This window comes from Macaca mulatta, chromosome 7 (genome assembly GCF_049350105.2).
Source record: "Macaca mulatta isolate MMU2019108-1 chromosome 7, T2T-MMU8v2.0, whole genome shotgun sequence".
Taxonomy (NCBI): domain Eukaryota; kingdom Metazoa; phylum Chordata; class Mammalia; order Primates; family Cercopithecidae; genus Macaca; species Macaca mulatta.
In genome coordinates this window covers 20669267-20691048 of record NC_133412.1, presented here as the reverse complement: position 1 = coordinate 20691048, position 21782 = coordinate 20669267, and the positions used below count along the sequence as shown (strand labels likewise).

Genomic DNA, 21782 nt, shown 5'->3' with positions numbered 1-21782 from the left:
ATCTTAGACTGAGGAGGCTGAGAGGGAGCTGTGCTTTTTGTTGTGTTCTTTGGATCCTTAGGGCTCTGCAGAGAAGCCTGGGGGTGGGGAGAACCCCTGCCCGGTTCTCCTACTAGAGAAGTTCCTCTTAAGTCTTTTATTATGTTTTCATTTGAAGAAAGCACAATATTCACTTACTTGGAAAAAAAAAAGTTTGAAAACCTTCAGACCAATACCACAAGCCAGAAGTTAAGAACTAGGTTCTGGAGTCAAACTGTCTAGGTTTAAATGCCAATTGTGCCACTTAATTAAGTAGGTGACACTGGGCAAGTTAATTAACTTTGCCGATCATCTTCCTACTTACCTATAACATGGGGCTGATAATATCAAATTGGGTACTTACAGGGATAGCAGGAGATGATGCATATAAAGACTGGAGTTCCATAACACTTAGTATTAACTAGATATTCAACTGGTGTTGCAAGTGAGAACATCCCGTATGTTCTGAGATGCTTGGGAAGAATTTTGTGGAGGAGTGGCTGCTGGGTTTTGTTTGAAGAATGGGTACAATGGAGACACAAAGACATTAGGGAAGGGGCAGGGGCTGTCAGAGGTAGATGTGAGTATGGTCTATTTGGAGGCCATAGTACAAGTGAAGCAGTTTATTTATGGGCTAGTGGGAGATAAGATTGGAGAGATATGTTGGGACCACATTGTGAAGGGCTTGGAATGCTTGGCTAAGGAGTTTGGACTGGAACTTTTAAGTAAGACATTTTTATTCTTGCACACTAAAAGAGGCACAGAACATGGCAGTAATCTCCTATAGGAATCTCTTCATATGCTCTCACACAGATTATACTCTTTCACATTTTGTAAGAAGGGAAGAAATAAAAAGAATAAAGTATATGTAAAAGTCCTAAAAATGGACAATAATAATGCGAAGTGGAAAGAGAAAAGAAGCTAGAATAAATGCAGAAACAGAGACAGAAGAACGGAAGGAGCTGAGTCCGCCTGGCGCTTTGTGGCAGGTGCCAGCTCTGTGCCAGCTGCACAGGATAGAATTTGTCCTTTGTTGTCTCCACCTAGAGCGTTCCAGCCTCACCACTAACCTGACTACCTGGGACTTTGTTGGCAGTTGATTCCTTTAACTGACCCCGTTCTTCATCCACCCTAGCTGGGGCCTTAGGAAGCCCTGCAATTCAAAATATTTCAATAAGTATTTATTAGCCTGCCATATGCCCAGGGATGCCAGCCCTTTGCACACATACGGTGGTCCTTCTTTTCCTCTTACCGACACCTGTGTTTAGGTCCTCATGAGCCTTTGGCTTAGATCGTTGTGATAGGGTTCTCGCTGCCCTTCCCACCCTTGTCTTCTTCCCCTTTGGTCTGGGCTAAATGCCACAGTTGAATTAATCCTAAAGTACAGCTTTGATCCTGCCACTCCTGCTCGAAAGCCTGCCTTTAATCAAAGTAGCACTTTCCCCTCAACACAAAAGGAATACCTGTTCAAAGTAAAAGCTTGGGAAACGCCAAAAAACCTAAAGGAAAGAAAATTTCCATCATTTCACCACCTAAACATAATCTGTACATACTAATTTTTAGTCTTTTAAAGAAATCTTCCTTTCTAATGTCTTGTGAATTACCTCTCTCTAATCTTTGCTCCTTTTTTTGGCTGCTGTTGGTGCCCTCTTTGTTGGAATCCAGTTGGAATCATCAAATGAGAGGAATCAAGTGTATGTAGCCAGCTCCTACTGTAAGATATGTGGGTTGCACTGAACATTTTTATGCTTAATTTTTCTACACAAATTATTATTTTTTAATTTAAAAAATCCTAGACGAGAAGTTCATGGGTCAAAGGCATTTATGTTTTAAGGCTTTCTTTTATATTTATTTATTTATTTATGATGGAATCTTGCTTTGTCATCAGGCTGGAGTGCAGTGGCCCCATCTTGGCTTACTGCAACCTCTGCCTCCCAGGTTCAAGCAATTTTTCTGCCTCAGCCTCCCAAGTAGCTGGGACTACAGGCACCTGCCACCATGCCCAGCTAATTTTTGTATTTTCAGTAGAGATGAGGTTTCACCATGTTGGCCAGGATGGTCTTGATCTCTTTTTTTTTTTTTTTTTTTTTTTGAGACGGAGTCTCGCTCTGCCGCCCAGGCTGGAGTGCAGTGGCCAGATCTCGGCTCACTGCAAGCTCCGCCTCCAGGGTTTACGCCATTCTCCTGCCTCAGCCTCCCGAGTAGCTGGGACTACAGGCGCCCGCCACCTCGCCCGGCTAGTTTCTTGTATTTTTTAGTAGAGACGGGGTTTCACCGTGTCAGCCAGGATGGTCTCGATCTCCTGACCTCGTGATCCGCCCGTCTCGGCCTCCCAAAGTGCTGGGATTACAGGCTTGAGCCACCGCGCCCGGCCTGGTCTTGATCTCTTGACGTTGTGATCCACCCGCCTCGGCCTCCCAAAGTGCTGGGATTACAGCTGTGAGCCACTGCGCCCGGCCTGTCTCCTTTTTCTTAAAAGGCTGATAATACATTAGGATAAATTTTGATCCTTTTATACCCTTGTCTTTGTATTAGTCAAATAAGTACCAGGAGTCTTGTGGCTGGGGCTTAACTCTCCTCTTACTCCACATGTCATTAACTCCAGTGGGATTGTGGCCAAGTCAAGAAGGCCTTGTGGGTGCTGACTAACTGCTTCTGCTTGATTTCCTGCTTTGTTGAGACTCTTCCTGATCCTCTTGGCTTTCTTTTCCTGCTTTTGAAAGCCTTCCTTTTGTTTTCTTAAGTCATTGTCTCTTTGACATGAGAAGCACTTCAGTGGAGTGCAACAAAAAAGAAAACCTGAGTGTCCAATGGAGAATGAGCTTTCTCCATGCCACTGCAACCTTGGGCCTCTGGAGAAGACATCTTCCTTCCTCCTCCTCTCCTTTCTTTCCCAAACTAAGATAAACCTGGCTCAGGGGAAAATTGAGTTGGCTGTCCCTAGGAACTATGCTTTGAGCTACAAACAGCAGCCAGGAAAAGGCTACCCTGAGTCCTGTTTCCTCCTGTGTGTTCCTGTCTCTTTTGGATCTACGATCATTCAGGGTGGGAGCTGTGTATGGGAAGGAGAGGCTTTCTGTGAAGGCTCAGTGGTCCTGCTATGAAAACTTTAGGCCCCTTAGGAGCAAATAAGAGGCAACCAGTTTCCAACCAGATTGAGGCCAGCTGCTTTCTGACTTTGTGTGTGTGTGTGTGTGTGTGTGAGACAGAGTCTCGCTCTGTCGCCCAGGCTGGGGTGCAGTGGCGCGATCTCGGCTCATTACAACCACTGCCTCCTGGGTTCACGCCATTCTCCTGCCTCAGCTTCCCGAGTAGCTGGGATTACAGGCGCCGCCACCTCGCCTGGCTAATTTTTTATATTTTTAGTAGAGACGGGGTTTCACCGTGTTAGCCAAGATGGTCTCGATCTCCTGACCTCGTGATCCGCCTGCCTCTGCCTCCCAAAGTGCTGGGATTACAAGCGTGAGCCACCGCGCCCGGCTGCTTTCTGACTTTTAACTATGATCCATGATTTATATCATGACCCAGCTACACATAAAATTGTCCTTGTTCTTCCTATGTGTGACGCATTGTATGTTTTCTATTCCATTCCATTTTTCTTATTACCGGCTCCTCTCTCTAAATTGATTTCACAAACTACTAAATGAGTTGGACCTGAAGTTTAAAAACTGCTGTTGAATGACCAAAAGGGATCTGTCTTAGATCTTTCTCTGAATTTTCTGGTTCCAATAACATATCTATTTAAGTGCCCCAAAACATCAAAAGGCTTAACAACTTTGTACCAATTCATCCAGTAATTCACCTTTGTTGAATCTACCTTACAAAGATTGTTGTTAAGAGACGGATCAAGGGATCATTGTGCATATTTTGTTTGTAGCCAGACATTTGGCACATTTATGGAAAAGATGAAAACTGGATTTGATTTTAGATTGTGAAGGAAATTTAAAAACATTGACTTCATCTTTATTCAAAGATTAGATTTGGTTAAAGCAGTTGAATAACTATGCCCAAAAATTATTATTATTATTTTTTTGAGACAGAGTCTCGCTCTGTCACCCAGGCTGGAGTGCAATGGCGCAATCTTGGCTCACTGCAACCTCTACCTCCTGGGCTCAAGCAATTCTCCCGTCTCAGCCTCCCAAGAAGCTGGGATTACAGGCGCTCACCACCAGGCCTGGCTAATTTTTGTATTTTAGTAGACGCAGGGTTTCACCATGTTGGCCAGGCTGGTCTCGAACTCCTTATCTCAAGTGATTCACCCACCTCGGCCTCCCAAAGTGCTGGGATTACAGTGAGCCACAGTGCCTGGCCCCAAAGAGTATTTCTTAATGGCTCAGTGTTAACATGGAGGAAAGAGCTGATGATACACCACTGGCCTCGAACTTAGGCTCTAATACTTAGAAACATCTTATTACTGATTACTTAGATGAAGACTGGAAGATAGTTTAGCCAGTCTAGAGATGGAAAAGTAAAATATTTGGGTCAAAAAATCAGAATCTATCCACCTGGGCAACATAGGGAGATGCCGTCTCTACAAAATATAAAAAAAATATATTGTGACGCATGGTAGCGCACAAGTGTGGTCCAACCTACTTGGGAAGCTGAGATGGGAGGATCACTTGAGCCCAGAATGAAGGCTGAGGCTGCAGTGAGCCAGAAGCATGCCATTGCACTCCAGCCTGGGATGCAGAGTGAGACCCTGTCTCAAAAAAAAAAAAAAAAAAAAAAGGGGGGGGAATCCAGATGGGTAGGAAAGATGCAAAAACATTAAGAACCTCTGCGGAAGTTCAAAATGCACGAAAACTGGCTGGGAACAAACATGAGTTTTTCCTTTAGGATGCTGCTTAGCAGCCTCTTTTCCCAGTAAAAAATGTCTTCAGACATTGCCAAATGTCCTCCAGGGCACAGAATTTCCCCTGTTGAGAACCACTGAGGTAAACTGATGTACTACTAGAGGAAAGACCTAATGAACTTTTGTCGACAGTAAATGCAATCTAAACATTGCCAGCAAAGGTCGCAAAAGAAATGCAATCCAAGAACGCATGATTCCTACCAGTAAGAGTAACTAATAATGACTGCTCACGCTGTACCTGGCACAATGCCAAGGTCCTTCCATAGGCATCCTCACTTGACGCCCACATGACCTATAAGGTAGGAATATAGTTGTCTCCATTTTTCAGATGAGGACACTGATGTCTAGGGACATTAAGTGACTTGCTTGAGGTCTCACAGCCCAGGTGATAGACCTGAAGCTGTGTCAGTCCAGAGCCTGCCCACTGCCCACTATGCAATGAGAGTTTCACAACCATATACCAGGTGCGCACACACAGGAAGCAGGCAGTGCCCTCCTCATAGACCTAAAAATGGCTGAGAAGTCAGACGTAAGTTACAAATGACCCAGAGAGTCTCCAGAATCCCAAAGCAGGGACTTGCCCTACAACTGAAGTCCCAGCCTCCAGTCAGCTCACTGACTTAGTTCATACAAAATCCTAGTATGTTTATTCTTGTATCAGTAGGATAATAGAGGGACTTTTAGAAAGATTGTTAACAAATAGTTAAGAGCATGCAGCAGCACTTCAGGGGTTAAGTTTCGGTTATCTGGAATGGTTTCTGTTTGGGGACCCCAATCCTTGATCATTGTGGCTCCAGGTCCAGACGTGGAACTCACCAGGATCAACACTTCCCCCCGCCCCGCCCCACCCAACCCCCACCCCCGCACTCCCCGCACCTCCCAGAAATGACTGAGAAGCCACAAGGGACGCCTGAGCCCAGGCGGTTGCAGGTGGGCGTGACCTGTCCCCTCCTCTCCCCTAGTGGCAACCTTGCAGCTTGAGTCTGTCGACCTGCAGAGCTCCAGGAACAACCGGGAGCACCACACGCAGGAGATGGGCGTCAAGCGGCTCACTGTGCGCCGCGGCCAGCTCTTCTACCTCCGGCTGAGCTTCAGCCGACCCTTCCAGTCCCAGAGCGACCACATCACCTTTGTGGCTGAGACTGGTGAGTTTGCTCTGCCCCAGGGCCCCGCAGGTTCCCTCAAAATGAGGGCATTAACAGAGTCTGCCTGCAGGGCCCCTGCCTTTCCCACCTGAGCCGCCCGCCACTCTCTTGTCCTGGGAGCCCCAGGCCCCTCACGCTCAGGATCCTGTTAGTGCCGTTGAGAAGAGATTTAGTCAACTCCGCAAACTGAGGTTGTGGCAGTGCACAACCAACCTGTAGATACACAACAAGCATTGTGCTAAAACTTTACACACATCAGCTCATGTAATCCCCAGGACAAGACTTTCAGGTGGTACTATTATTTTTAAAACGGAGGCCTGGCCGGGCGCGGTGGCTCAAGCCTGTAATCCCAGCACTTTGGGAGGCCGAGACGGGCGGATCACGAGGTCAGGAGATCGAGACCATCCTGGCTAACACGGTGAAACCCCGTCTCTACTAAAAATACAAAAAACTAGCCGGGCGAGGTGGCGGGCGCCTGTAGTCCCAGCTACTCGGGAGGCTGAGGCAGGAGAATGGCGTGAACCCGGGAGGTGGAGCTTGCAGCGAGCTGAGATAGCGCCACTGCACTGCAGCCTGGGCGACAGAGCGAGACTCCGTCTCAAAAAACAAAACAAAACAAAACAAAACAAAAAACGGAGGCCTGGGGATCTTAAATGGTTTGCCTGAGGACACTCAGGGGCAGTAAAAGCCAAAAGCATTAGCAAGTGGTAGGAGAAGGTGAGGGTCCTTCCAACCCCCCCGGAATCACATACCACACAGGTTTTTGGAGCCTCACTTTGGGGTCATTCTCTCCCACACAGGACCCAAGCCCTCAGAGCTGCTGGGGACCCAAGCCACATTCTTCCTCACCCGGGTCCGGCCCGGGAATGTCTGGAGCGCTTCCGATTTCACCATTGACTCCAACTCTCTCCACGTTTCCCTTTTCACACCAGCCAATGCAGTTATTGGCCATTACATTCTGAAGATAGAGATCTCTCAGGGCCAAGGTCACAGTGTGACTTACCCGCTGGGAACTTTCATCCTACTTTTTAACCCTTGGAGTCCAGGTAGGATGTGCTCACAGCTTGTAATGCTAACCTGATCCATTGGGAAGGCCCCGCGAGGTTCTTTGGAAAAAGCCCAGAAAATAAATCGCCACATAGCTATGCAATGTAGTACCATGTGCTCTCACAAAAATCATCCTTACAAAGAATTTCTAATGGCATGAGGAAAGTATTCATGGTGTGATGTTAAGTGAAAACACTGGAACATTTCCTAATACAGTCCTAATTGTATTAAGTATGCAGGCACAGAAAGAGAGTGGCTAGAGCACACCAAAACATAATGGCGGGTGTCTCTGAGTAGTGGGAACATAATGGCGGGTGTCTCTGAGTAGTGGGAATGAGCAGTTTCCATTGTCTTCTTTCCATCCGTCTGGATTTTCTGAATCTCTACAAGAAACCAACCCTACAATCCGTCACTTTTACAATCAAGAAAAGATCGTTGTTTTTTAAAGTACACATTGTATTTCTGGCTTCTAGAAAAGCATATAGTAGACCTTTAAGGGGGTCCAGTCTTAATTTCTGTTGCTATCAACCCATCAACTGCTCCTCCTGTTTTCCAGAAACACGTTGTCATTACTGTTTTTAAATTTTATTATTCTGTTTTTCGGTTTGGGGTTTGGGGTTTTGCCCCCTCCACTACTCTTAACTGCCCAGAGGACGACGTCTACCTGCCAAGTGAAATACTGCTGCAGGAGTATGTCATGCAGGATTATGGCTTTGTTTACAAGGGTCATGAAAGATTCATCACCTCCTGGCCCTGGAACTATGGGCAGGTAACACTGTCATCCAATGTGGGCCTGGGGTGGGCTCCTTAAGGCTGGTCCTTACACAGCCCTATTATGTAAGGCTGTTACATTACACCGCCCTCATGGAGGGCCACTAATACAGGTGAGGGTGTGAGGGGCTGGGCCAACTTCACATCCAGTGAGAGGGGCACGGAAGGGGTGGATGTCTTTCCTTTTTAGCTTTTAACATTTTATTATGAAAACCTTGAAACATAATCAAAGTAGACAGGCTACTACAATGAATCTGCCTGCACCCACCTCTCGGCTTCAGTAGTGATCGATGTATCATGAGTCTGTTTGATCAACACTGGGGGTTTGTAAACTACAGCCCACAGACCAAATGTGGCCTACTGCCTGTTTAACCCACGAGCTGAGAATAGTTTTCATATTTTTTCATTGTTGAAAAGGAATTTTAAAAGAATAATCTTTTGTGATGTGAACATTATATGAAGTTCAAATTTCAGTGTTCACAAATAGCATTTTATTGCAACATAGCCATGTTTATTCATTTAGATGTAGTCTGTGGCTGCTTGCATGCTGCATTGGCAGATCTGAGTTATTAAAACAGAGACCTTATGGCCTGCAAAGGCTAAAATATTTACTATTTGTTTTTTTACAGAAAAAGCTTGTCCTTCTTTGGTCTGTACTCCTCTGCCTCCACCCTCGCTCCCCACTCTACCACTAGATTTTTTTTTTTTTTTGAGGTGGAGTCTCGCTCTGTTGCCCAGGCTGGAGTGCAGTGGCATGATCTTGGCTCACTACAACCTCCACTATCTGGGTTCAAGCGATTATCCCGCCTCAGCCTCCTGAGTAGCTAGGACTACAGGTGTGAGCCATAATGCCCAGCTAATTTTTGCATTTTTAGTAGGGACGGGGTTCACCATGTTGGCCAGGCTGGTCTCGACCTTCTGACCTCGGGTGATCCACCCGCCTCAGCCTCCCAAAGTACTGGGATTACAGCCACAGCTCCCGGCCAATTTTTTCTTTTTTTTAAAGCAAATTACAGATACCATATCACTTAATCCAGTAACACTTCAGCATATTTAATCCAATAATACTTCAGAATATAGTCGTGTAAAAGCTTTCTGCAAAACTTAATCAGAATACATGATTGTAACTGAAAAAAAAAAAAAAAAAGGACAGTAATTCTTTAATAACATCCAATATCCAGTCAGTGTACAGAGGTGGACCTTGGCTCTGGGCAACGTCTCCACTCTCAACCCCTGCAGGCGTGGTTTCTCTCTCCCTCCCACTGCCACCTCAGTCCTGCCCACAAACTCCAAAAGGGAAGAGGTGGGGGAAGCCTTGCTGAGGGAGAGCACGTTTTTCCCATTCTCCAACCGTGGCGACCTGTGACCCTCTTTGAAACTGAGACAAATACCTGTGCATTTGGCAGCCAAAGGGTTGTGGCAAACATTGTGCGCATCTACCATGAGCCCACTCTGGCTCCTCCAGGGCCGCAATGTCTGCTCTGAGCTCCTCTACCTGATTTCAAGACTGCCATGCCTGGCCCTACATTGATCTCTAGACTTTTTCTGCTCTGATCCCTTCCCTGCTCCTTCAAGTCCTCCAGACAGGAGTCTGTGTAAATCCTTGGTACCCACCATGCTCAAAGACCTCAGGTAAATGTGCCCACTCTCCTCTTCCTGTCCACCCAATCTGTCAAAGCCCATTGGCACCAAAGCCTTCTCTCATCTATTCAGCCAACGGGGATCTCTCACTCTCTGAATTCTGTTTCCGTTTTTCATCAGAGCCACACAGTTTAGTTTTTCAGAATTTCAAACCTCATACATTCCCAATTTGATTTATAAGTTATTCAAAGGCAGGACCTTGTCTTATATTTAGCGCCCTCCCCCGTCCCCACATCCCCATACACCTGCCATCCCCAAAAGTCTGTTAGTGACTTAAAGTTTCAGAAGTCTAGACATTTGCTCCTCTTTTTTCTCCCTTAAAATCACTGGGAAGTTTGAAGAGGACATCATAGACATCTGCTTTGAGATCCTGAACAAGAGCCTGCATTACTTAAAGAACCCGGCCAAAGACTGTTCCCAGCGGAACGACGTGGTGTACGTGTGCAGGGTGATGAGTGCCATGGTAAGGATGGATGCTTCCCGCCATCTGAGGACAGTCTGAGCTTCCCCAGGAGCTGTGGAAATTTACCCATCTGTCCTCTGCAGATCAACAGCAACGATGACAACGGCGTGCTGCAGGGAAACTGGAGCGAGGACTACTCCGAAGGGGTCAGTCCTCTGGAGTGGAACGGCAGTGTGGCCATCCTACGGCAGTGGTCAGCCAGGGGCGGGCAGCCTGTGAAGTACGGACAGTGCTGGGTCTTCGCATCTGTTATGTGCACCGGTGAGCGAAAGATCAGTCACTTAGGGGTGTGATTAACTTCATTTTCAGAGAAGTTAACTGTGACTCATAAAGGTTCCGTAGCTTGCCCATGGCCCCACAGCTGGGGGTGGTGGGCACCCAGGCCCTGAGCCAGCACACCATACAGTCCCAAGGGATCCTGTGCATTTATGTGAGAGGGGGGTTGACCTGTGGCAATCACGTCACAGTATCCTTGATGGGTCAGACTATTATAACTGTCGTCTGGATAGACAGCTTGTGGTCCCGAAACAGAAACCCAATGGCTTCTTTCTGCCACCAGCTCAGGCATCTCAGCTCGAGATGAGCCTGGCACGGAGGGGCAAGTGGAAGTAGATGGTGTGAGGTAGCTGACCTCACCCATAGGCAGAGCTAGCAGCTCCCAAATGCTTCACTGAGAGATCCTTGAGCAGTTATCATTGTAGACTTACCGCTTTGCTGACTACCCTTAAAGAACATCAGTGTTTTATGCAGTATCAGTTATTTACAATTCAGTGCAAAGTCGTTGAGCAGATCATCTGTGAAGATGAGAGAAAGATGGAGAGTACTTGTCTCACCCTTGCAAGGCCAGAATACCTTACACAGGCCTGTCCTGCTACATGATGGAGCTTGATAAACGTTTGCTGAACTAACAGGGTGACTCTGAGTTGGAGAAAGGAGAAGCAGAGAATGGGGAGGACAGAGACAGGAGCCAAAGACAAGGGCACAAGCTTTTTGGAGAGGGGTAGCAGAGGCTGGCAGTTATATGCAGGTGCTGCAGACACAGAGGAGGTTTAAATCTGAGTGTTTGAATCCAGTGACCTCACTTTGCTGAGGTGTGAAATCCGGTGACCTCACTTTGCTCAGGTGTGAAATGAGGCTAGGGCTACTCTGGCACTCAGTATTCTCGGTTGTTCCGTGGGCTGGCACGTCCCCAGGCTGTGGCTAGGTAGGTGTTGTGGAGGAGGCCTGGGATGAGCAGGAGAAGGACAAGGCCCACCACCGTGCTCCATTTCCAAGCCTCTCCCCACTCCCAGGCCCTTGAGTTATGAGGCCACTGCACACTGGGGGAGCTGCCCCTGCCCAGCTTCCTCTGGCCGCTTCCAGCCCGGGTGTAGCTCCCACACCTGCTAAGGATCTGTGACAAGCCAGGAGCTGTGCTGTGAGTGGGCAGGTGACGGTAGACAGGCGGCCCTCTTGGGGGCTCTTCAGTGAACCAAAACAAAAGGATTGGTTGCTCTCATTAGTCCTTTTACTTTTCGAAGCTGTGTAATCCTCCTGGCAGCCTCAGTAGGCACTGCCTGCCCCTCCTGGGAGGGAGAGGAGTGGGATAAACCTCTCTGAACTCCTCGCCGTGCTGGCAGATATCAGGACCCACGTCCCTTCAAGGTCACACCTGGCTCTTGCTGGCTCTTGGCTTGACTTCATCTGGCTCTGGGCAGGCAGGGGTGTGTGTGTGTTTGTGTGTGTGTGTGTGTGTTTTGGGGGTAATGTCTACACTGTGTGACTAGATTTGCAAAATCATAACTCAGCTTTTAAAAGCCTTTGTAGCAGTATCATGAGAAGCCACAAGAGGGAGCTGCTACCTTATTAAAGACGGTTTCTGATTCTGTGGTTTCCGTTTGTCTCTGCTGACGGTTTCCATGGTCTCTAGAAGTCTATCTTGTCCCTCTATCCATTCTCTAATTTCTTTCATACCTCCCCCTACCTCTTGTCTTTAAGTAGAATTCCAGATCCCAAATTTCAGAACTAGGGTGGGAGGAGGGCGATAAAATAATCTGGACAACAATCCCTTGAGACATGTTTACCTATGTAACAAACCTTCACGTGTACCCTCAAACCTAAAATAAAAGTTAAAAAAAATTGTCAGAACTAAATTTTCAGCCTCCTGAGTAGCCGGGACTACAGGCACGTGCCACCACACCCAGCTAATTTTTTTTGTATCTTTAGTAGAGATGGGTTTTCACCATGTTGGCCAGGCTGGCCAGGCTGGTCTCAAACCCCTGACCTTGTGATCCGCCTCTGCCTCCCAAAGTGCTGAGATGACAGGTGTGAGCCACCGCACCTGGCCCTCTGTTTTTAACTTGGAAAGTTGCTGAGTGGAAAGACTCCTGAATGATAAATTGGATTATTGTTAACTGTTGTTTTAAGTGATCCTCAAATGATTCCTTTCTCCTTGTGGGATGTTGACCACCGATGGGGCAGCAGGGCTCAGGGACTGGGTGTGGGGCTCTGGGAATAAAGGAGTTACTGGTGTGGTTCCCTAAGTGTCTTGGCTTTCTCTCCTCCAGCTTGAAAGTTACAAATTATGCATGGAAAACCAATAATTTTGCCTGAAATGAACTGAGCGATTCTCTATACTTTATTTTTCTCTTTAGTAATGAGATGCTTAGGTGTTCCAACCCGTGTTGTTTCCAATTTCCGTTCCGCGCACAACGTGGATAGGAACTTGACCATCGATACGTACTATGACCGAAATGCAGAGATGCTGTCAACTCAGAAACGAGACAAAATATGGTGAGAGGCACTGTCTTGAACCGCTCTCTGCTCTGTCCCAGGGAGGGCAGGAAAACTTTGACCTGGTTCTCCCTGGCTCTTGAGGCAATGTTGCAAGATTGCCCTGAACATTGCTGCTAATGCTCAGAGAAGAAGAGAAGAATTCCCCAACCCAGGAGGCTGTTCTGGCTAATTAGGTCATCACATTTAACTCATTTCGGAGATAGAAAACAATGGGATAACATTCTGAGGCCTCAACCACATGACTAGCTGGGCATCTTCTGAACACTGACCTCAAAAGTCTTTATTCATCTTCTTCTTCCTTCTCTGAGTCTCTGTTTGTACCATTCTGTTTTCCCAGAAGTCAGACAGAACTTGGACTGACTGCTTCTGTAGACCTCTTCTTGTCTCTCTTGACTTCTTCCTCTCCCCACCCCACTCCCTGTCTGCGTACATGTGTGCGTGTGTGTGTGTGTGTGTGTGTGTATCTCTGTGCATCCCTTTACTTGTGTCTCTCTGGTTTCTTTTCCTGGTTCCTTTGTTCTTCTCAGCTCTACCCTCAAAACTGGTTTCCTGTTTTTCCTTTTCTAGCCAGTTTCCAGATAAGACTCTATTTTTTTTTTTTTTTTTTTGAGATGGAGTCTCACTCTGTTGCCCAGGCTGGAGTGCAATGGTGCGACCTCAGCTCACTGTAACCTCCACCTCCTGGGTTCAAGTGATTCTCCTGCCTCAGGAGGCAGGAGTAGATGGGACTACAGACATGTACCACGATGCCCGGCTAATTTTTGTATTTTTAGTAGAGATGGGGTTTCGCCATGTTGGCCTCGAACTCTTGACCTCAGGTGATCCACTCGCCTTGGCCTCCCAAAGTGCTGGGGTTACAGGCCTGAGCCACCGCAGCTGGCCTTCAGGTAGGACTCTGAGTTGTGTGAGAACTACCTGCTGTCCTAGGAGCCCCCTCCCTCTCTGAGCTTCGATTTTCTTGTCTGTAAAATGAAGATAACGTCTACTTCACAGGGTTGCTAGGGTGAGATGAGATCAATGCTGGTAAGGAGGGCTTTTCAGCCTGGAATCCACAGATAGACTCCTAGAGGTCTGAATCGGCTCTGATTCAGGAAGCAGTGGTGTATCTGAGGATATGTAACTTAGGTACAGTTCTGTCTTTGAATGCGTATCTTGAGTCTAATAATGAGAAAACATCAGGCAAGCCCAAAATGGGCGCTACTCTGGTTTTAAAAAATAGATAAATAACATAAAGACTGTTTTCATTAAAAGCCCAGACTTCACCACTAGGCGATATCTCCATGAAACAAAACTACATTTGTACACCTTAAATTTACGAGAGAGAGAGAGAGAGAGAGACTCTTTTCAAATCCCAATGTAACAAAAGAAAGAAAGGTGGAGGAACTGTTCCAAGGTCGAAGCAGACAACACGCTGCGTAGCTGAATGCAGTGTGTGACCACAGATGGCACTGCGTACCGCGTGGGAGAAGAAGGCTCTAAACAACATCGTTAGAGCAACTGACAACATTAAAATATAGACAGTAAATTAGATAAAGGCACCATATCAATACCCAATGTGCTAGGGTTGATAAACTATACGATCCCTATTCTTAGGAAATACACACTGAAGTGTATATGTGTAGATATCTATTCATGTCCACACTGAAAGAAAGCAAATGGGGCAAAATGTTAACAACAGATGACTTGGGTAGATGGGCGTTCTTTGTACTATTCTTTTTGTTTTTGTTTTTTTGAGACAGAGTCTCGCGCTGTCACCCAGGCTGGAGTGCAGTGGCGTGATCTCAGCTCACTGCAAGCTCCGCCTCCTGGGTTCACGCCATTCTTCTGTCTCAGCCTCCTGAGTAGCTGGTACTACAGGTGCCCACCACCACGCCCGGCTAATTTTTTGTATTTTTAGTAGAGATGGGGTTTCACCATGTTAGCCAGGATGGTCTCGATCTCCTGACCTCGTGATCCACCCTCCTCGGCCTCCCAAAGTGCTGGGATTACAGGCGTGAGCCACCGCGCCCGGCCTGTACTATTCTTGTGACTTTTAGTATGAAATTACTTCCTAACAAAAAGTAAGAAAAAGAAACAATGATATAAATCACTCCGTATAGTGCCTGGTATCTGGCAAAACCTCAGCTAACGTGAGTCCTTTTCTCCTTACTCCCTCCTGCAGGAACTTCCATGTCTGGAATGAGTGCTGGATGATCCGGAAAGATCTCCCACCAGGATACAACGGGTGGCAGGTTCTGGATCCCACTCCCCAGCAGACCAGCAGTGGTGAGTGAGGACCACTGCAACAGGCTCTGGCTCTGTGGGGAGGCAGATTAGGGTGACTGGCTGTGGGAGCAGGAGACCAGGGAGGAGCAGCGTTTTCCACGGCACCCTCTTCCCGAGGTCCCAGCTGACACAGCTTCAGATCAGGAATCTAACTCTACCGTTGACAGCGGGGTCACCTGGATGGGTCACTGGGCCTCATCTGTGTCCTTACCTGTAACGTGGAAAAGCTGATGATGAGCATTGCCACTTCACAGGGTGGCTGTGAGGGTCAGATGAATTAATGGGAACAAAAGTGCTTGGTAAACTGGAAGATATCCCATGGGTGAGAGTCAGCGGTACCACTGCCTGTCCCATCTCCACCTCCCACAGCCACAGCCAGCTGCCCCTGGCCCCCACGTCAGTAGCCTGTTGCCTCCACAGGGCTGTTCTGCTGTGGCCCTGCCTCTGTGAAGGCCATCAGGGAAGGGGATGTCCACCTGGCCTATGACACCCCTTTCGTGTATGCCGAGGTGAACGCCGATGAAGTCATTTGGCTCCTCAGGGATGGCCAGGCCCAGGAAATCCTGGCCCACAACACCAGTTCCATCGGGAAGGAGATCAGCACCAAGATGGTGGGGTCAGACCAGCACCAGAGCATCACCAGCTCCTACAAGTACCCAGAAGGTGCCGGGCTGGGTAAATGGGGAGAGGGCTGGTTTAAGCTTCTTTGTGATGCTCTCTAGCTGGGGTGGCTCCACGTTGAAACCGTCAGCATCTAATCACCTTTATCCTCATGGCAAACTCCTAGGGGTCCTTCCTGGATCCCAGGCATGTGACCCTAAGTAGGGTTACCAGCAAATAAAAATATAGGATGCCCAGTTAAATATGAATTCCAGATAGATCCAAGTAAACAAATATTTTATTTGTGTAAGTATGGGACATACAGCATTTGGGACATACTTATTCTAAAAAGTATTCACTGTTTATCTGAGATTCAAACTGGGTATGATTTTTAATGTATAAGTATGTTCCAAATAATGCATGGAACGTACTGTACTAAAAATCATTTGTTGTTTATCTGGAATTCAAATGTAGTTGGATGTCCTGTATTTTAACTACACCCAGAGTGGTGCCACTGTCTCCCTACGTCCATGGCAGGAGGGGTTGTAACAAGGAGATCGGTGGAGTTGGGGGGATGGGCCCCTGGGCCTGTGGATGGGGTGGACACCCTCACGGAGGGCGCGTGTGTGGAGTCAGGCTGCCTGAGTACTGAACAGGGCTCTCCCGTGCCCTGTGTAAGACTGGACACAGTTTACCACCCCTGTGCCTCCATTTCCTCATCTGTAAAACGGGATAACAGTCCCCTGGACGGCTGTTGAGAGGGTTAAATGAGTGTCCACAGAAAGCACTGGGAACCGTGCCTCTGGGACGTAGTAACTGCGCCAGAGAAGTCCACAGATGGGAGTAAGTGTGGGTTAAGCTGTTGGAGGCCACACAAATGTTTCTTATGATTACGCATAATTGAAGCCTGTCAGTAACAATCTGAACCTGTGATCAATTAAGCAGCTGACCAATCGTTACCTCCTCCTCCTTGCTCTTGCTATCCAAATAAATATGAAGGGCGGTAGACGCTCAGCGGCTGCCTTTGCTCACTAGAAGCAGGGAACTCTTTTCTTCTTTTCTTCTCTCCTTTTCTTCTTCCCCAGGCTAGCCTTTCTTTAACACAGTTTCTTTTGTTTTTTACCATTTCTACGTTCATCCCTTCCTTCAGTCTTGTAATGATGGTCTCCAGTAGTAACAGCTGTAACTGTGGTAATGACGGTCTCAAGTAGTAACAGCTGTAACTGTGGTAATGACGGTCTCAAGTAGTAACAGTTGTAACTGTGGTAATGACGGTCTCAAGTAGTAACAGCTGTAACTGTGGTAATGACGGTCTCAAGTAGTAACAGTTGTAACTGTGGTAATGATGGTCTCAAGTAGTAACAGCTGTAACTGTGGTAATGATGGTCTCAAGTAGTAACAGCTGTAACTGTGGTAATGACGGTCTCAAGTAGTAACAGCTGTAACTGTGGTAATGATGGTCTCAAGTAGTAACAGCTGTAACTGTGGTAATGATGGTCTCCAGTAGTAACAGCTGTAACTGTGGTAATGACGGTCTCCAGTAGTAACAGCTGTAACTGTGGTAATGATGGTTTCAAGCGGTAGCAGCGGCAGTCAGACACATTAAGCCTCCATGTTGAGTAGCCCCCATGGGCAAGAGATGAAGCTCTTTTTTTTTTTTCTTTTTAAGATGGAGTTTCGCGTTTGTTGCCCAGCTGGAGTGCAATGGCAAATCTCGGCTCACCACAACTTCTGCCTCCTGGGTTCAAGTGATTCTCCTGCCTCACCCTCCTGAATAGCTGGGATTACAGGCACCCATCACCATGCCCAGCTAATTTTTGTATTTTTAGTAGAGACGAGTTTCACCATGTTGGTCAGGCTGGTCTCAAACTCCTGACCTCAGGTGATCCACCCACCTCGGCGTCCCAAATTGCTGGGATTACAGGCATGAGCCACCGTGCCTGAGCGAACCTCTTTTTTTTTTTTTTTTTTAATAAGTTTTGAGCATATATTTTAGCTGGAGAGATGCTGGTTGGGGAGAGAAGCCTCTGGCTTCATGACGGTGATGATAGTGATGCTTGGTGGTCGTAGTGATGGCAGAGAACAGTGCTGAGTGCTTGCACCTAGCAACTCACTTAGCCTGACGTTTTTGGGATCCCTTATAAGGAAAGCAGATATCATCCCCCGGTTACAGACGACAGAACAGAACACTGAGAGATTAAAGCACTGTGACAGAGCAAGGATTTGAACCCAGCAAGTGGCACCTGAGCCGCACCCTCCCTGTGCTGCTATTCCTGTGCCTTGGTGCCCCGGGAAAGCCACCGGTCCTCTCCACCCCTCCCCATGCATGTCTCCCCCGCCTCTCCCTTCTGCAGGATCCCCTGAGGAGAGAGCTGTCTTCATGAAGGCTTCTCGGAAAATGCTGGGCCCCCAAAGAGCTTCTTCGCCCTTCCTGGATCTCCTGGAGTCCGGGGGTCTTAGGGATGAGCCAGCGCAGCTGCAGCTTCACCTGGCCAGGACACCGGAGTGGGGCCAGGACCTGCAGCTGCTGCTGCGTATCCGGAGGGTGCCAGACAGCACCCACCCTCAGGGGCCCATCGGACTGCTGGTGCGCTTCTGTGCACAGGCCCTGCTGCATGGGGGTGGCCCCCGGAAGCCCCTCTGGAGGCACACGGTGCGGGTGAACCTGGACTTTGGGAAGGGTGAGTGTGAGGCAGGCGTAAGACGGCACCTCCGGGGAGGGGAGCTGTGGGGCCGTGAACACAGTGGGGCGGGCCCAGCCAGATCACAGAGACCCCTTCCTCCGACACACACACCTTCCGGGCAGTGAAGCTGCCGCTGCTGCACCTCTGATGCCACCCCACCAGGCAAGACGCAGCAGTGAGCCCTGGGGGCAGTGTGTGCGTGGTGGGACACTGTCTGTCTCTCACACACACAGTTTTACCTCTCACGTGAAAAATTCTAATTTTTCCTCTCTCACATCTACATGTCCCCCCTCTTTCTGGTCCATGTCCTGGACTCAAGGTGTCTTTTGTATGTCCTTAGAGACACAGCGGCCACTCCTCCTGCCCTACAGCAATTACAGAAGCAAGCTAACGGACGAAAAGCTCATCCGTGTGTCTGGCATCGCCGAGGTTGAAGAGACAGGGAGGTCCATGCTGGTCCTAAAAGATATCTCTCTGGAGCCTCCCCACTTGTCTATCGAGGTAGGTGGGGGCTCTGAGGCCCTCTGACTCACCCAATCCAGGGGCCGGGGTGCAGCAGCCAACAAGACACTGTTCCCACCTCATCCCACACCGATGGCTCCAGCACAGTGTGGTGTGGTCTTGTGCTCTGACCAGTGAGGGGGCGGAAGGGCGTGAAGGCTTCTCAAAGGAGGTACTGTTTTTCAGAGGATGCATAGGAAACTGTATAGAGAAATGAGATGGCTGTGAAGGCATTTTAAGTAAGGAAATCATTTTGCAAAGGCAAAGAGGCAGGAAAGGCAGTGACTAGGAGATGAAGTAGAGAAGACAGATTTAGAGACTCCACAAAGTCAAATTCAAATGATGACCACCGGCTAAGCATGGTGGCTCACGCCTGTAATCCCAGTGCTTTGGGAGGCCAAGGCGGGAGGATCGCTTGAGCCCAGGAGTTCAAGACCAATCTGGGAAACATAGCCAGACCTTGTCGCTACTTAAAAGTTTTTCAGAAGTTAGCTGGTGCGGTGGTGCATGCCTCTAGTCCCAGATACTCGGGAGGCTGAGGTGCGAGTCCGGGGAAATCAAGCCTGCAGTGAGCTGAGATCATGCCACTGCACTCCAGCCTGGACAGCAGAGTTAGACCTTGTCTCAAACAAAACAAAACAAAAAACAAAAGGTGAGTATTGACAAGATTGAGGTGACAAAGAGGGAAACAAATGAAAAGTGAACTTCGGATGCCTGAGGGGCCAATGAGGCCACTGCACAAAGAAGGAGTTTCGGGCGAAGGAAGGGTGAATGGAAGAAGCGGGTGCGTTCCCATCTCCTCTACCAGGGTGTTCCTTCCCTGAAGCCTCGTTTCCCCACCTGCCCCTCCCACTCGAAAAGACTTGCCCACTGCCTAGTCTAAACCTGGCTCTGTACCTGGAGGCTTCTCCAACGGCACGCCCCTCCCCACCCCAAATGAGAACTGGGCAGCTCCAGACCATATATCCGCTGGCCTACCCCAAGGTTTTCATCCAGGCACACTGTCAGGCTGTCAGGCCGGCTGACGCCAGGCAGCCTCTGTGCTGGGGCAAACCGCGGGCAGAATTGCAAGTGCAGACAAAAGCCGGGGGCTGCGGCCAGGGCCCTGCCGTGTACCTGAGGCAAACATGGCAAATGCCAGGTAGGTTGCTAATTGGTCCCCATCGGTAAGGGACGCGCAGATGATTCCAGTTATTTTAACCTGTTCTACTTTGACACCCTCATGAGGGTACAAGGGACTTGGTATTTTTGTTTGGATCCCAGGTAAGTCAGGTGTGTTCTTCCTTTTCCCTGAGTCTCTGGCCCAGCCAGAACAAGCCCCTAGTATGATCTGGGTGGTCAGAGCTCATTTCAGTTCACCACGTGCTTACTGATGTCCATCATCTGGCTGGCACTGTTCTAGGAACAGGGGCTCCAGAAATGAGTAGGAAGGATGCCTGCCTCCCACTCACAGGCCGCGGCTGTGCTGCCCCATGACACAGCACTGAGCACACCTGGAAGAACTCGAGTGCATGCCCTGCTGATGTTTGTGAAGACACAGCAGTATGGGGAAAGATCCTGGGCTGGGACACCCGCGTCAGGTCCTGGCTCTGCCATTAACACATCATGGGGCCTTGGCCTCATGGTTTCCTCGGTGATGAGTGTAAGGGCAGGATGACATCACTGATGGCACTTGGGTGGCACACATGACACCGCTTGCTTATCCCCCACCTGTGTTAGATAGGAATCAATTGGGATCCTTTGTCCTCAGGATCCTTTTTAACACAGCCTTCCTGGTAGCTTCACTGGAGCTGGCACTCCCATTGAAATCTTGTGGACATCTTGAACTAGATGGTGGGGAGGGAAACGGGTTTCAGCTTGGTGGCAATTGCTGATGGGTGGTGGCTCCTTGGAGTATTGTGACCTAAGACAGGCCTGTATATGTGTTAATCTCAAGTACTCTCAGCTCACATTCCTCCCTCCCCACTGTAGCACGTTAGCTCTAAGCCGCAGTTCGTGGTGGTGGCCAGGGACCTGGGGGTGGGGATAACTGAACCAGAGTGCAGAAGCGAGGCCAGTTGCCCGTGGGATCACTGACCTCTCTCCACACAGGTGTCTGAGAGGGCTGAGGTGGGCAAGGCACTGAGAGTCCACGTCACCCTCACCAACACCTTGATGGTGGCTCTGAGCAGCTGCACGATGGTGCTGGAGGGAAGCGGCCTCGTCAATGGGCAGATAACAAAGGAGTAAGTGATGCTTCTGCCTACCTCCCCCTGGCTGGTCTCAGAAAAGGGTGCCCCATGGCATCACGGGACCCTCCTCAGTCTCCTGTGTGGTGCCTCTCTGCCCCCACTTCCTCACCCTCCTCAGGAAAGGCTGAGCTCAGTGGTGGTGGCGAGTGGGAGCTTCTCACCCACCCAGAGGGGAACCAGATCACCCCTCCTGCCAGCAGGGACTCCTTGAGGCTCTCACAGGCCCTTTCTGACTTTCAGCCTTGGGACTCTGGTGGCCGGACACACCCTCCAAATTCAACTGGACCTCTACCCGACCAAAGCTGGACCCCGCCAGCTCCAGGTTCTCATCAGCAGCAACGAGGTCAAGGAGATCAAAGGCTACAAGGACATCTTCGTCACTGCGGCTGGAGCTCCCTGAGCCCCGCCCTCCGGCTGCCCTCCCTGGCACCCCTGCTCCACCTGACTCCTTTCTACTCCTGACTATGTCATCTTGGCTCCACCTCTGTCCTCTCTCCAGCCTGCCTGGGAGTGAATGAAGCTCTGTTAGAAACATCGTGTGCTTGGGGAAGAGACAATAAAGACGTCTTTATTTATCACCAGCATTCTCAAGCCACTTATTGCTCCTGGCTGATCCTCTTGGCCTGGCTGCCAGCTCTGTGGCTGAACCCTCCCTTCCCCTCCTGTCCTTTCTCTCCTCCCTTAAGAGCCTCAACCACAAAATAAGCCCACCACCATCCCCTCTAAAACAGCCTCTCTGGAACTAAGGATCCCAGGTCTCTCCATTTACACTGTCTTAGTGAGCCTGCA

General features: G+C 48.9%; 1 protein-coding gene across 1 annotated transcript; it reads left to right on the top strand.

Moving 5' to 3' along the window:
• The first annotated feature begins 5381 nt into the window (after positions 1-5381).
• TGM7 (transglutaminase 7) lies at positions 5382-21568 on the top strand. Its single transcript, XM_028850804.2, has 13 exons — positions 5382-5399; positions 5826-6015; positions 6816-7061; positions 7713-7831; positions 9809-9937; positions 10021-10198; positions 12571-12709; positions 14874-14977; positions 15398-15640; positions 17932-18258; positions 18602-18762; positions 20854-20987; positions 21234-21568. The coding sequence occupies exons 1-13, from the start codon at positions 5382-5384 to the stop codon at positions 21391-21393; spliced, it is 2148 nt and encodes a 715-aa protein (XP_028706637.2). The 3' UTR covers positions 21394-21568.
• Positions 21569-21782: the final 214 nt, after the last annotated feature.